The sequence below is a fragment of the Salminus brasiliensis genome, chromosome 2 (genome assembly GCF_030463535.1).
Source record: "Salminus brasiliensis chromosome 2, fSalBra1.hap2, whole genome shotgun sequence".
NCBI classification, from domain to species: Eukaryota; Metazoa; Chordata; class Actinopteri; order Characiformes; family Bryconidae; genus Salminus; species Salminus brasiliensis.
Window position 1 is genome coordinate 51,521,130 of NC_132879.1, and position 16,591 is coordinate 51,537,720.

At 45.8% G+C, this 16,591-nt stretch overlaps 1 protein-coding gene across 1 annotated transcript in view; it reads right to left on the reverse strand.

Annotated features, from left to right (window-relative positions):
• The window catches only part of hmga2 (high mobility group AT-hook 2), a 33,953-nt gene extending 17,979 nt beyond the window's left edge, over positions 1-15,974 (reverse strand). The window contains exons 1-4 of the mRNA XM_072673480.1: positions 15,954-15,974; positions 12,924-13,250; positions 11,361-11,447; positions 5,804-5,854 (exon numbers count right to left, since the gene is read on the reverse strand). Coding sequence (XP_072529581.1) covers positions 5,804-5,854; positions 11,361-11,447; positions 12,924-13,250; positions 15,954-15,974 — 486 coding nt within the window. The remainder of the gene's footprint in view (positions 1-5,803; positions 5,855-11,360; positions 11,448-12,923; positions 13,251-15,953) is intronic.
• Between the last annotated feature and the right edge of the window lie 617 nt (positions 15,975-16,591).

Sequence of the window (16,591 nt, forward strand, 5' to 3'; positions counted from 1 at the left end):
GAAGATAACTGCTGCTGTTCAAAATGTAATATATTGACATCCTGGAAAAGAAAGAGACACTGGACGCTTTTGGCGATTCTTGCACAAGCGAAGGACCACCAGCCAAATGTAACAGGCCGTGGGATATCGGGACGCCACAGTAAGTTTAAGGTTGAAGTCGCGAAAGCAATCTGAAAATGGCATGGCAACCAAATTAGAGGGATGTCTATATTTCTAGATGTCTTTTCAACAACCTGAAAAGGGCGGCTTTTCACCTTTCACTTTGTAACCAAATATCAACGTATGCAAAGTCGTCTTTTCAGCGAGTTTTGGCTTTTTGCGATGGTCATATAATTGTTCCAATATCAAGCCAGTGGAGTATAGATTTGGAAATGAACCATCCTAGGTGTTACCACTCCAGCATATCCCTACCCTTCTGAAACGAGGATATTTAATGTTTAAAGTTCTCCAGAGAAGCAGCTAGAGACGCTTAAACAGTGCTCCAAACAAAAATAACATGTTACAAAGGGAGGACAGTGACTAGTGCATGGACAGCAAAATAGCAGCTGGCGGGGGTCTCCTTATGATTTTCCATTTCAAAATGTTTTCTAAATCTCTGGCGAGACTTGTTACATGCACGCTCTTGGTTTCCTCTGGGGATAGATATGGATAAACACTACTTTCTTTCCCTCCCGGTGGCCAGAGCCACCTTCTTCCATTAACCATTTAAGGGGGGGGGGGGGTGGAGATGGTTAGTGGGGGGTGAGGCAAAGGAAAACATTCCAGTGGCCCCTTGTAGCCAAAAAGGATATGCTATAATTAGTTCCAGGAGGGCGAGCAGTAGCTGAATGAAGAAAGCTGGCTTGTTTATCCAGGAAAGGAACGGTAAGGCTCTTGACAAGTCCACCCTGTATGTTTGTAGGCAGCCGTGTGGCTATGGTAGACTCCTGGTCCATGCCATTTCGTATGTGACAAGCTAAAGCTACCAACCAAACAGATCATAACCCAGCCTTTCAAGGGTGCACAAAGTGACCCATACATGAGGACAGGGGCTGGCGGACACGCGTTCGCTCAGTCCATTCATAGAAAAGAGAGAGGGTAGAAAAAAAAAACAGAAAACAAGCTTGGTGCTCTGTCCATGACCGCACTGGTCGAGTTAATGGGCGATTCCTGGAGTGCGTCACAGCACTTGGATAAATGGCTTTCGTAAAGGCAGGCCTTGGATTTGCAGGCCGTCGGAGAGGACACTGTCATGCTTCTACAGCACGCTGCCTCTCTGACTCACTCTCATTCATAAACTCACTGCCGACACATCGGCGAGCCTTCCACTGCACAGCTCACTCTGTGTCACAGGATGTTTTCTAGTCCTCAAACTTTGGCCTGCCTCAGTGAAGGACCACACCATCATCCCTACCTCTGCACACATTAACAGCAACACATAACATATTATTATGGTATACTATACTCTACTACACCATCATGTGAACAAATTAGGACACCCCATGAAAACCTTTGCCTTTTTTAAGAAATTGAAACATCTGGACATTTGATCTTCATTTAATATTGAGAGAAGAAGGTGCTATTACTAAACACAACGGAAGAAAAGTCTTTTTTTAAATCATCATTTGTAAAATATTATTAATATAAATACATTTTTTTTAGGAATAAGTTGGGACACCCCAATGCATGCATGTACTTTGACAGCATCTGCAGCAGAAGCTACCTATAGGTCCTGTGGTGACAATATGGGCTTCTTTACGCATCTTGTGGTCTGCTAGGACGACCTGACCACGACCATGTTGCACTCAGTCTTTTTAAAACCCTTCCCAGGCTCATCTGCATCTACAACCTTCTGTCTGAAGGCCTCAGGGAGCTTTTTGGATCTTACCATGGAGATACAACTCACTTCAAAAAGCTTCCCAATTTGGAAATGGGGGGCAGTGTCTTAACAGATGTCTCTTCCAATACATGCAAAGTCAGTTACCGCCTCTTTTTGCCATCTGCCATCGATGCTGCTTTAGAGGACAGCACCAGGTCCCCAGCTCCACTACACTAACATGAGAGTGATAAGGGGCGAGAGCGGCATCTACCCTCCTGGAGAGAGCACAGGCAATTGTGGTAAAGCGATGGTAAAGCGCCATGGCTCGGGATTCAAACTCGTGATGCCATGGCCAAAGTGGCAGTAATGGTCAGTTTCTTTGAGTGGGGTTTCGATGTACACTATTATCCCTCAAAGCAATGCGAAATGCAAAGGGAGGAGGTACTCACGGCTGGAACGGTTTGCCCAAAAAAGTGATGAACTTCTGTGTCGATAGTATGTTAGAAGGTTGTGCACTAATCTGTCAAACCCAAATTATTAGTGTATAGTCTATACCTCATAGTATTAGTGTGTATTGCGCGATTGGGACGCAGCCAAGGTTTGAATAGGCTCCTCCAAAATTCAGATTTTAATTTCTTTAGTAATATTACCTCCAGCGCTATTTAATAAATATATTAAAAAAGACTTGCAGTTCATGGGGTGTCCTTCTTTTTTTACACAACTGTATTAAGGGTCCCACAACCCACCTCTGGTTACTCACTAACTTTCGCCTGAACTTTATGTGACCTTTGTTTTATAACGTTAAGGTTATCAGCTAAAACCACGGTCAGCAAAGGCCGCTCTCACTCTCGAGTTGATCAGCGCACACAGTTTCGTTCCAGGTTTAATTTCAATTCTGACGGATCACTTTCCGCGACCCTCTTCTGTTCTCTGTGAGAAAACCGGCGTTCGTAATGCACTCTGTTCTCTATTTGTCCAGGACTCAGTGACATCAGTGTGTGGGTGGACAGAGCACTGGTTTGTGTGTGTGTAGGCGATGTACTGCGTAGGTGTTTGTACCTGCAGCACGCAGACACCATGAAAGAGCAGCCGAACGCGCCTCCGGCCATCGGCCCAGAAAAACAGTGCAATAAACGGGACCTTCTTTATCAGCCCAGTCCAAAGAGTTCAGTGGCAGTCAGCAACAGCTACAGCGACTGCCTCGCACTGCACCACCCCCTCCAACTCTATGCTATATCCCACTGCTGGGTGGAGGAAAGCAGTCCTCCTAACAACCCCTGCTGCAACCAGGTCTCGCAGGCCGAGCACCTTTTCATCTTTTCAAGTCATATTAAAGTTATGACACACACAAAGACGTTCAATTACTAAGAAGTGCTCTACAATGCTAGCTGAAGGGGGTGGCCAGGCACATGAAAGCGAAGGGTGTTTTGGATCTGCTCAGCTCACATGTGACCCAAATCGCATTCCTGGATGATACAGTAAGCCGGGTCATGTTTTCCTCCAATACAAACGCGCTCATTTCTCTGTAGAATACATCATTCCAGCTCGCCAGTCCAAGTTTCTGTAATAGATATGAATGCATGCAGGGATGTCGACTGCTCGATTGGCCGCAAATGCCTGCAGCACTGCAGCGGGGAGAGAAATTGTAATACTTGTTTATTGGTTTAACGGTGACCTCATAACATGACAAATGCAGACGGGTTTCAAAGCTGACACAAAGCAATCAGAAACGGATCCCATAAAAAAAGTTGCCAGTGGAGAAAACCCCTCCTACGACACTCCATTCCATTCTAATTCATTTGATTAAACCTTTAAAAATAAAGCCACAGATGCCACAGAAGAACCAGTTTTCGTTCCTTAAAGAACCACGTTTGTGAGAGATGAGTGAGTGTCCAGCTGGCCAGCAATGTTGATAACTGGTTGAATGTTGGCTGTGAAGTCGGGTGTTTGATGTAGAATAGAAACGTCAGCAGACGTTGATATTTGGTTGGTTTTAAGCTGTGATGTTAAGTATCCAAAATTCCACGTCTTCCAGATGTCACATGTCACAAAAAATGAAACCTCATTGCTGAGGTTGGTAACCAAACGTCTGCTAAACTTTAGAATGCAAACGTCCTCACAACATAAAATTCTAACGTTTATTCTACGGATATGTGACTATGACTTCCAACCAAAATTCTATCTCTGTGGAATAATAGGTTGACTAAAATTCAAAGTCTGTCCTACGTAGAGTCCAACGTCTTCCTGACATTAAATTGACATCTGTGATATGTGGTGTACAGTTGTATTAGTGTGAAGAACCTAAAGAAGGTCTACAATAATGTAAAGGGTCTTTACTAATAGAAATCGGATATCAATTTGACGTTGGACTCTAACGTCAGACAGATGTTAAATTTTAGTAAACCCTGCAGTGTACAGACGTTGAATTTTGGTTGGAAATCCAAGTCACATTTCCACTTTAAAGCAGCATTAAGCTGACATTAAGCTCTAATGACATGGCTTAAAGCGTCAACAACATTGAATCAATGTTAGAATTGCATATTGTGAGCAACTTTATAAAGTTTAGCAGATGTTGGGTTTTGGTCACCATGCCTCACAACTTGTTATGAGGCAATGTTATTCGTGTGTGACGTTCGGAAGACGTTGGATTTCGATTACTTAATCAGCAAAACACCAATGTCTGATGTTGTCACTATTCTACGTCAAATTGACGTCAACTTTTGGTCACCCAACATCACAACCTACATTCCAGCAGATCAGCATTTCTGGCCAGGTGGGCACTCACTCATCTTTATTACAATTATGGTTCTTTGTGGAACCAAAAGTGGCTCCATGGCATCACTCAAAGAACCATTTGCAGCACCTTTATATTTAGGAGTGTTCAACAAGCATGTTAACAATCGAACCTTTGTTAACAATCGAACTAACACACTGTGAATCGCTGTACAGTTCCCACTGCATCTCCACCAGAAATCACCATTCAAAACACATATCAAACACATCAAACATGTTTCTACACACTACTGAATCCTTCAAGGTCTGCAGGCCTGAGGAGAAAAACCACAAGGACACACAGAGCCAGAGTGAGAGAGGGGAGGGGGAGAGCGAGAGTGTGTGCACAGGCTACAGAACATTCCCATTCCCTCATATCTGCTCACGGTTTTCCTGGTGGCACTTTTTTTTAAACTGCCAGCCCCCCTAAAACCCACCCCAGTGCCATCAATCAAACGTGTCACTTACAGGCTGATAAACACACACGGTTTTTAAGCTGTCCACGGAATTACTGAAGTGTAGCTGTGGTCAGCGTGAAGTCTAAACATTTTCTTTAACTGATAACACAAACATTTGCACAATCTTGTTAAGCACACAGTGACAAGCGAGCGAGCAGCGGCGAGGCTGAGTAGAGAGTCTGCGGTGCTTTCCCAGGCACAGCCTTAAGCCTAGCCCTGGATTAAATTGCAGTGATTGATGGCGATTCCCTGTTGAAGAAAATCCTTTTAGGCCATGACTAGGCCTAATCTGGGCCCCCCAAACATGCCCACAGTGTATTTAAAACCGCATGATCAATACAGCTGCCAACGGCCATTGAAATCTACTGTGAGAAGAAGCTGGAAGTAATGTAATCTACTGCTCCAAAGGGCAAACAACAATAATCAGAGAAACTCTGTAATTCTGTGGGATGTTTATGGGCAGTTGTGACCTTTATAAACAATCATTATCTGTTTGTGAACAGTCTTTGCTGGAAATTTGTCTACAGGCTGATTTTGGTTTTGTGTAACCGATTTTTAAAGATGTCTTCAACATAACATAAAAATTGTAGTAAGATTAAAGATTTGTCCCTCAGCCATACATTCCAGCCAAGAACCGTTCAGGACCCTTCATTTTTAGGGTGTAGCAACCAGGACCAAGTTCCATAGTTTGCTTCTTTAGACTTTTCTTTAAACACAACCAATACACAACCAGAGTACTCCATAATTCCTCAGAGATGGTAACAGAAGAGCCTACCCATTTCCTTGGTCTTCCTCTCGGTCTCTTCTCCCCTGTGGTCTCAGCTTTCTGTGAACAAATCCACATAGACAAATTAGAGACATTCATTTTTACCAACTACCAATGGACACATGTCAGAACCCAGGTTTGCCCTGACGTTTAACATTTTTATATAAGGACAGTGAATAGGGGGCTTCTTGTCTTTTAGTCGAGCAGCACCAACTGGTGCTCGGCTGTGTAAGGTATATCCAGGCCTCTGACAAGGAGCTGTCTATGTTGCTGCTGGTGCACGGAGGTTTTTCCCAGCCTGGGTAGCGTAATATTTCACTGGAGGAATTTTATGCCATTCACGTGTAAATGAGAGCACCATTATCAGCAGGCTCACGGGCCAGATAAGCAGCGTGACGGACAGTTATGGGGTTTGGATCACACTATGGACCACTCGGTAACAGCCAGGCACTGATATGGAATATCTAGGATTTCAGAGATTTCTTTTATACGCTTCAAGTTGACATAAGCACGCCGCTTAATTGTCTCATCTCGTTTTTGCCTTGGGTGTTTAACCTGGGCATGCAAGCAAAATATGAGCACACTCAATAACTTATTCCTTCTATAACCTAAAAGCTTATCAATACAGACCTTTCTTTCGGTATTCACTGAATGCATTGTTGATATGGATGTAAATGCATCCCTCTTAGTCATCTGATTTCATAACCAAATTGGCTTCAGATGCTGTTGGAAGCAGAAAGCTCCCGCCATGTAAGGTGACTTGTACAGCCACCAGTAGGTGCCCGCCCGGCGGCAGTCAGAGACAATTAACAAGACAAGACGCATTTCAATAATTCATAGGATATAAAGTGCTCTCCTGGGCTGCAGCCTTTTGTCATGCCGAGGCCTGAAGGTAACCTTATCCAAACCATAAAACATCTATGAATTCTGCGAATGACTAAGGGGTCCGCCACTGAACCTTGGGGTACACCATGTCTGGAAATGTACAAAACAATGCAGACAAAAGGTATTCGTTTGCAAACGTTTGAGTCACTAGACCAGGACATAATTGTGTAGATGTTCTCAAAATGTTCTCATTTACATACTTGTTCTACCACCAATCATCACATCCTGTTGCTGGACAAGACATTGTGACACATGGATGAATGAAAAACGAGAAGGTTCACAAACTCTGGATCTTGAAAAGGTGCCAAAGGTACATTCTTCTTATATTCTCTCGGACAACATGAACACGCCTAGCATATCCATTGCTGCTCTCTCGCTCTCTTTTTCTCTCTCTCTTCTTCTACTCTGCAGAAAGAGTGATCTGTGTTGTATGTGTGTGACGGGTTCAGCCCCTGCTCACTTCAGTCTGCTTGCCCTGACTGGTTAAGGGTGGCATTGTGGTGGCTCGCGTTACCGCTCCTCCAACAAGCGCAGTTTGTTTTAAATACCCCAAGGACGCTTTATCCCAGTCCTCGGCAAAGGCCTGGCCGAGCAGGCGAAACATTAGCCAGAGCGTCACGGGAATCGCAGTGGCCGAGCTTTCAGAGAGGAGCCGGCCTTCTCGGGCTCATCCCCAGTCTGACTGCAAACCGCCAATCACCTCAGCGCTTCACTTCACATCTGACCGCTTCGCTAACTCATACAATTTGCATGCTTTAGACATGGCATATCAAATTCTGAAACGAGCTGAGGATCGCGTTTTAGGATTCAGCTGAAAACTTGCTCACTGTACTTGCTGACTATACACTAATTTTTATGAGTATGTTCTTCAGCTCGAAGCCTAACTTAGTGTAAACTAAGCAAAGGTAGTCCTAGGGTCACCAGGCCTCGGGTGTCTCTCCTTTGCATTCCTCTACCTGCCTCTGTCTCTGGCTGACTGTCTGCATGGCCAATCTGTGTCTCCTTACCCAGTTCTCAGTTTGAGATGCTGCATTTTTAATCGGGATATTTAATGGTCTGTAAACCTACACCTCAATCAATTAATCATGGCTGCTTTCGTGTGTCTGGTCCTGCCCTGCAGCCCAGCCTTGTGCTCGCTGCATGTACACGCCTAGCGGGCAGCTTCGAGCAGGTCCGTGCCGCACTTAATCGCCCCTCTCTGGCACGAGGACATGCTGGTATGCGGGTGTGAGAGGAGGGACTACTGCTCATTAAGGGTACAGAGGTTGTGGGGCAAGTGGGGGAGGCAAAGCGAGCTGGACTTGCCCTGCCAGACCTGGCTTTGTAAAGGGAGGGTTTAAAATTAGCCTCTGAGTCCATTGTATCAAGTTCAACAATGACCGCTCTATGGAAAATATTCCGGCTCTTCATTAGGGGCCAATGAATTGAGCAGATGATCAGAGTGTGTGGTGGCTTTTTGAACATGGATAAGGCCGTGTTAACAACCAGCGAGGTCATCCTTCCAGGTTTAGCCCAGCCTGTTCATATGATACGGCCTATATTTTGGAGCAGTGCTTTGGTAATTAAGAGCTGTGAACGGAAGGGCTATAAACTGCTGAGAGGCAGCTGCATTTGAGACTAATTCAAAGCTCAAATCAAGTCGTTTTGAATTATGGGAATTAGTTTGGATGTGAATTGTAATTGTGCGTTGGGCACAATGTCACACACTTCAACTATTGAAAGATCTTGGAATCCAAAGTGGTTCTTCTAAGGTTCTTCAGAGGATCTCAAACCTTTTTGGCTTTTTAAGCAGTAGTAAGTACCACTGTGACTCCCCTTCTCATGATGGACTGGGACATTGTTCTGGCTTTCTCTGCAAGTAACAGTGACCAATGTACGAAGGATGTCCATGGCATCAAAGTTCAATAATGTACCAGATTTGTTCAAATTCTGTTTATCACCTTTTTTACTTTTTTCATACAATTTGGTACTGCTAAGTAACCCACCTGTTCGTATGTAGCGCTCCCTAGCACTAGCAATGCTCCCAACACTACTCTCCTCAGATAAAAGCAAAGCCAGCCAACACCTCTTTTTTAACTGCCGCCAATGAGGCATCACCAGGCAGCTGACAAGCTTTGAGGAAAGCACTGGGCCCCCAGCTCCACTGCACCAGCTAACAGACAGCTGGGCTGACCAACATTGCTTTTGCAGTAATGAGAGGAGCGAGCGCCATCTACCCACCCGGAGAGAGCATGACCGACTGTGCTCTCTCAGACTCCGGTCGCTGATGACAAACAGACATGGCTCAGTATTCAAGCTCAAGACGTCCAGGCCATAGTGGCAGTGCATTAGACCACTGAACCAATCAATTAGAGCCCTGGCCAATCAGATTGAATAAACTGACACAAAATGATAGCACTAAGTAGAGGTGCAGTTTCTGAGACCCAAGTTGGAGAACTGCTGTTCCATGGGATCATTCTGCCAACGGTATATAAAAATGTCTCACTGTGAATGTCTTTTATGTCTCAACATGCAACATGGTCTTACTTCCAGACCACACATTCTATTGCTTTCCAAGAACCCAATCAAAACAATCAGTACAACACAGCTCAGTATTTTTCTGTTGCCGTCAAACTGTTCATCCTGTGAAATTTTCAAGGAACCAATGGCCATGATCCCAGAGCTTACATGGAAGCTCACCGGGCGCGGGTGCTCTTGTCGGTCTATGTTCCTTTACCCATATCAGGCCCTCAACAATGCTGAAGAAGCCCCCATGTTGAGTCTCTTCTCTGTTTGGTTTAGACAGCAGAGTTCGGGTAACAGTTTGGGGGTCAGGGTGAGGAGCAGTGCTTTTAAACCCTGGGGATGAACACTTCATTTCAATCATTAAAGCGGTAGGAGCCGATGAGGATGATTGATTCCGGGTGGGAGAGCAAACCTTGAGAAAAGTGTTCCTAGTCAGGCGCCTTGGCGATTTCGACTCCTTTCATCTTAGCAGATTTATCTGTGCACTGTTTATCATAACAACGCCAAATGAGATGAAACAGGATTATGGCGGCAGAAAAGTGCTTGGGCTTTTCAAAAGCGGGCCCGTGACTGTTTACAGTGGTACCTTAATGCGGAAGAGAGCAAGCCGAGCTGTCAGCGAGTCATTAACACAGCCTGATCCCCCACCCGCCTTCTCCTCCTCCTCCTCCTCCTCCTCCTCCTACCACCAGCAGATAAATGAAGACATCCAAACTCCCCCCATGGCTCGCAGATGAGAATCACACACACTAATACTTTTAAACCAAAGATTGCAGTTGATGTCGGGGGGACTTCCCACACGCAACAGGCCAGGCCTGACCAGACCACACACACAAAAAAGGGGGCAATGTTAACGACTTCATCAGCGGCCGGCCTACAGAGGGCTGTGTGTGTTTTTGGCGACACGTCCTTGATGGGAATGAGAGTTTAACACTAATTGCGTACACTCAGTAGAAGATGAAGTAGAAGAACCACATGCGGTTCCCTGAAGAACCTCTAAATTTCAACCTTTCTATTGCTTCAACATGAAGACGTTACACCAAGCCAAGAGTTTTTTCCTAAGCACAGACTCTTAAACATGTCTTTTTAAAAAGGTGCTACCAAGGGTTCTTTAAGCAATGCCATAAAATGTGTGAGGACCTTTTAAAGGTGTAAAGAAGTCAGTGAAAAGCTCTTTAGCAATTTAAAGGTTCTTCACACTCACAGCTCCTTAAAATAATGGTTCGCTATGGAAACAAAAATGGTTCTTCTATTGCTTCCCTAAAATAATCCTTTAATTTAATCCTTTAAAGCACCTTCAATTTTAAGACTGTAGGTGGATAGTGTGTGTTGTATCAGGTACACAGGGCTGCAGGATTAAATATGTGATGGTGGATGCAGCTCACATACACTATATGTCCAAATGTTTGTGGACACCTCTTCAAATAAATGCATTCAGCTACTTTAAGTTGCACCCATTTCCATTTCTGACACAGATTTGCACACATATAACTTGTCTAGTCCCTGTAGAGAAGTACTGCCAATAGAATAAGAGTCTCTGGAACAGATGAACATGAACCTATTGGCTCTATGCCTAATGCCAGCTGTGAGCTAGAGAGGGGTATAATAAAGCCCCCCAGCATTGAGCTGTGAAGCAGTGGAAGAACTGTGTTCTCTGGAATTATGGATGGTGCTCCAGACAATACTTTTGGGATGAGTTGGGGAACAGGGTGGTGATCATCCAACATCCTGACCTCACTAATGCTCTTGTCACTGAATGCAATCAAATTCTCATAGCTCCAAAACATCTAGTAGAAAGCTTTCTCTGGACAGCAGAGGCCCTGGACAGTTGTGTCCCTATACTTTTGTCAATGTAGTGTACATGACCATACACACTCAGCTTGTTAACATTCCCTGCATGCCTTTAAACTTGGGAGAACTGATTGATTTACAAAAGTCAAAGCCCTCCTTTACGAGACTGAAGCCTTTCTTCTTTATCAATAAAGCCCAATGAGGCACATGAGGACACAGCATGGATGAGAACATGAATGCAGAAGGAATGCAAGAGAAAAAAAACAGTGTGTGTGTGTGTGTGTGTGCTTTCACAGCCAACCAGCGGTGAATGAGGTGCCACAGGAGTTAATGCATGTGTGTTTTCCAAGGCTGTGGAGGTGTGCGGCAGTAGTCTGCTTCTCACCTTCTGCGCTGCTTTGGAGGGGCCCTTGTTCTTGCTTCCTTTGGGGCGGCCCCTCGGTCGTTTGGGGACAGGCTCACCCGTGGGTTCCTGAGGAGAAGAGGAGGTGAACACAGGACCGTGAGGACAGGAAACAAAAGCCGACCCTCCAGCACAGAAACACAGAGCACCTTGCGCTCCCCTGCCCACTGCAGACCCCCCAACCCCTCATCCCTCCCTCCCTCCCCACCACACACACACACACACACTTCAATGCTTTGCCCTCCACACCCACCCACCAAGACCAGAGAAATGCACAATAATGCACTCATTTACTGGCGCTCTACTACTTCTGAGTCAAGACCCAAGAGATGGACAAAGGTTTGGATTGTGTGTGTGTGAAGGGGGGTGTGCATGCAGGCATGAGTGTAATTAGAATTCATGTGTGGATAAATATGAAGAATCAGTGAGTGGAAATATGGAATTATTTCATATAGAGATTCAATATTAGATTATTGGACCAGTTAGATTTACAGAATGCAAATTAGATGCATTAGATGCAAATTAGATGCATGTATGAAGCACAGCAGGTTTTATACCTGGATTCTGAATTGTGCATTTTATTTTATTTAGCTATAAAATAGATGCGGTGTTATATTTATAACGTTTGGCTTGTATTTTTGCATATTTGCACACTTCAAAAACATTAAACCATCAAATATGAAATGCAATTTGCAGCTGTTCAAACGAATATCTGCCTTTTGCTTATTTACTAAATGCACCTAAATATTACAAATAGGCCTCTTCAGTATAGCCCTATTTATAGCAGCCTGTTAAAAACGGTTCATTAGCAGGGAATCTTAATCACGTGATGTCTGTAATCCAGATACAGAAACCAGCAGCGAGTTCTTCTGCACCGTTGTTCTGAACCCCTCGCCGCTCCACCGTCTCGAGCAGCCCGCTTTGCACTCGCAGCTGTGAGCCTTACTCGCGCGCTCTGCACGGTGAACCGCGTCTGTTTTATCCACTAAACTCTCCCTCGTGCACAGCGCTGCTGCGCGCCCAGCCTCGATGCATTGGACAGTCTAAGCGGGCTCCGCTTCCACGCGCGTGCAACAGGTCTGCCGTAGCAGTTACGGAGCTGGGGTCGCGCTTTGGTCACGGGGGCAGAGCCGCGACAGTAAGCCACCCCAAGCTCTGTCCCCAGCACCGCGCGAGAGCCCGTCCGTTTGTTTGCAGCCGGGTTGCAGCGCGCGAGTGCGCGGAGCTCAAAGCTGCATGTTTTTAGCACACTTATGAGGAAACCCACACATTCACGCGCGGGCGCGCGGATACACAACAGCCCGTGAATGGAGCTCGTGGACGCTCACTCTTACTCGTACAACTTCTGTTACAGTCAACCCCAGCGATCCCTCGAGCTCGCGGTCCAGTGCATGCAGCGGAAACTGAGGCGCGCCTTCTACAAACCCACGCGCATGTAAACAGACGCACGCTCGCGACGGCAGGCTGCGTGCAAGGAGATCAAATCAAACGCCCCCCCCCCTCCACCTTCACCCCCTCCGCCCCCCGAGCTCGAGCTCCACTGACCTGCTGCGGCTTCCTCGGTCTGCCGGGTCCCCTCTTGGTGGGAGGCTCCGCGGGACCGGGCTGCTCCTGCGAGCCTGAAGCCTCTCCGCTGCCGCCCTCGCCGCCTTCCTCTCCGCGCGCGCTCATCTCGTGACCTGGGAGCGAAGCGGGTGCAAGAAATCCCCCTCGTGCGCCGTCCGTTCCCGCAGCACGGGCTGTGACTCGCGCAGCACCGGACGTCCTGCGGAATACGAGAGAGGAGGAGGAGGAGGAGGAGGTGGTGGTGGTGGTGGAGGCGGAGGAGGAGGAGGTGGAGGAGGAGGAGAAGGAAGGTGGTGAGGGGGTGTGCTGTGGTGGTCGAGCAACGATGAGTTGGTGAATAATAACAATGACAATAATATTAATAATAATAAATGGGGATGCAGAATGGAGTGAGGGAAGCACGTGCTGCCCGCTCGAGTAGACTAGACTATTTGGCACGGAGAGAGAGAGGGGAAGACTGAGAGAGAGGGTGTGTGTGTGGAGGGGGGGGGGGGGTATGTGTGTGTGGGGGAGAGAGAGAGAGAGAGAGAGAGAGAGAGAGATGAATGAAAAAGAGAGAGAGAAGTGAGGAAAAGAGAGAATAGTGTGTGTGTGTGTGTGTGTGTGTGTGTGTGTGTGTGTGAGGAGTGTGTGTGTGTGTGTGAGGAGTGGGTTGGATTTTAGTAGCACAAAATCAGCTCGTGATCGATGGCGGTTTCAGTCTAGAGCATGAGCCCCACAGTGGTCCTCAGGGGCAAAGACCACCATACCACACTGACCACCACACTGACTGACTCATTCAAATAAATAGATAAATAAACACACACACACACACACACACACGCGCGAGAAAACGAAAGCAGCGATGGCATTTAAAACACTGCCCACACGGAACTGAAGGCAGTGAGTGGACGAGGCGGAGGCAGATCCACTAAACACACAAAAACAAGACAGAGCAAAATCACTGTTCCCCGTGGGTGGATAACATAGGGGGGGGGGGGCGAGGGTGGGAGGGGGGGAGGCACAGGGAGGCGCAAAAAGAGAGACAGAAGGGCAGAAAAGAACTGGACTGGGGCCACAGAAAACATGAGAACCTCTGCGGCGCTAAGAGGAGAGAGCGCAGCGAGCCAAACTCACGTGTCCCGCACCATTCATGTTAGTGGAGCCCATCCAGCAGGGAGAAAGAGACAGAGAGCGAAGGGAAAACACACTCTCACAATCACTGTGCTCCCTTACAGCGCCTGCCTCTACTGTCCTGGACAAGCGAGGCCACAGCAAGCCCCACTTAAGTGACCATTTCCATGCAATTCGGACAGTCCCAGTTAAAACGCGGCTCTCTGATTTGTAGCAATAGAAAGGACACTTTCTGGTGCTGTACGGTGCATAGTGGCATGCAACAGTTTCTGTAACTGTAAACAGGAGGCATCGCTTTTGTTTAGCACCATGCAAAAGTTTGGACACCCTAAGAGAATTTGCCTGTGCCTGAAACATACACAATGATGTCTGTTTGTTGTTACTGCTTCACGCTTACAACAAGGCCTTACAACGAGCTAAGCTAGACTTTCTGTTTCGCCCAGCTGTCTGCCGCCCTTTTTTTATCTTAAAAAGTGCCCTTATATTGGTGATGTTACCAATTAGTCCCCAAAACAAGGCTTCAAATGCGAACTCTCCAGTTAGCTAGTGTGCACATTGCTGCATCATTTTAAGGTGGACCGGAAACGTTTGGCAGTGTCTTCGCACATATCAGGTCAAATATAGGTCTTTTTTGTTTTGTTCAGTGTAATAAGATCACAAATGAATGTTTAGGGTAGTTTTGAGCCCCTTGCTGCGAAAGGCTCAGCTGAAATCATGTATGTTAATGGTGCCTTAAAGAATGACGCTAGAGGGTGCTCTGCCTGGGTTTGCCCTGATCCCAAGTCACTGGATCGGCTCGGGACACCCATGGTCCTAATCGGATGTTTGTATAAAATACTGCCTGCTAAGGTGCCTTCATCTTACTTGTTTGTGAAAACAGTCTAGACGTATCCTTTGCTGCCTAATCTATCCCAAGATCCTCTGGGTTAGCGGCCACTTGACTCCAGAAAAAAAGCAACAGGGTGGAGGCATCAGCGATCTGTGCAATCGTAAGTTATTTCCGATTATTTTTCATTAATATTTAACTTCTGAGAAATGTTGGCTTTTGTCTAACAATTTTAATTAGTTCTGCCACCAGCTGACAGTAGTTTTCAGGATCCTGGCAAGGTCATGCTGATACACTTACTTAGTCCTCAAAATAATGACTTCTAAGAGACTGACTTGTGAGACAGCAGCACAGTCAGCAGAAACACCAGTGTTGAATTTCCAGCGTTAGCTTGATTTCAGAGTTGCCTCTCAACACGGGTCATGTTACAAGAGAACAGAAGCAGGTGGTGATGATGAGTTTAATAAGTTTAGGCTCCTCCTACACTCCCCACGCCTTTCCTGTTGGCTTCTGGCACCACCTGTTTGCATGCTGGGTTTGCGCCCCCCTCGACTTACCGTCCTTGTGTTGTCATTACCTCTAGGCTGTCTCACCAGGGGTGCCCATTTGCCTTCTATGTTTTAGTTGAAAGCTGCTGGGTCTAAGTGTGGATGATTGTAAGAGCTAGTTATTGCTTTTGTCACTGGTCCACTATAGGTCCACTATTGTGTTAGACCATCAGTTTTTGTAAAGATGTTGATTATTAATATGCCAAGTATTAAAAATATGTAGCACTGTTTGACAACAGTTGACTTAGGTAGTTAAATGTCCTGTCTTAAGTGAAAGTAGGACGTCAACAGATTTTACCATGATTTAAGGCCAAGATTATCTGTGTTACCTGAACAACCAGTTTTTTATTACACAACATGGTTGGTTGATTAAACTTTTGCATGTGGATCAATGCTACAGGGCTTCTCAGTCTTGCACTCCAGGGGCAAAACAGTACTCCTACATGCAGTACCTGAAACTTTCCCATTGGCTCCTGGCTTTATCTAGTGCCATATTGTGCGTGTCTTTGCACATTGACTCACCGTCAGTGTGTAGTCATTCATCCCAGGCTACATTCTCTTATAGATTGTGGAGGGGTTGGTTGGCTTTTGTCAGTGTTGAAGCATGTAAGAGTAATCTGCTCTTTACTGTACTTCTGAGAGTGACCATTCTGACTGAATACTGCAATACTGACAATGACTGAATACTGGCTGTTTATGTTGTTGAGTCTTTTAGCAAGTGTTTAATACTGAAAAGTCCTTAATTATTGAGGTCGCTAGTCTAGGAAACTCTGAATTTGTTGAAAAATATCTTTTTCATGACGGCTGGCAATCAAGATGTTGAAAACTTAAAAGTGCCTCACTGTTCTACTGTGCAGCATCTTCTGCACAACTATAATCTGTAGAATAAAACTTTTCCTGTGTTCTCTACCACAAAATTACTTACAATAAGCAAAGGTATGTTTGGAGAAAACACAGTCACCTTCATGAAAAGAACATCTCTCCAACTGTTAAACACAGGGGTGTGTCAATCATGCTTTAGGTTTGTGTTGCAGCCTGTGGCCCAGAGAACCTTTCACTGGTAGAGGGAAGAATGTATTTACTTAAATATATTAAAAAACTAATGCTTTTATGTCACATGACCTCTTAATGTCACATCAGATTACTCCTCATCGAGTTTT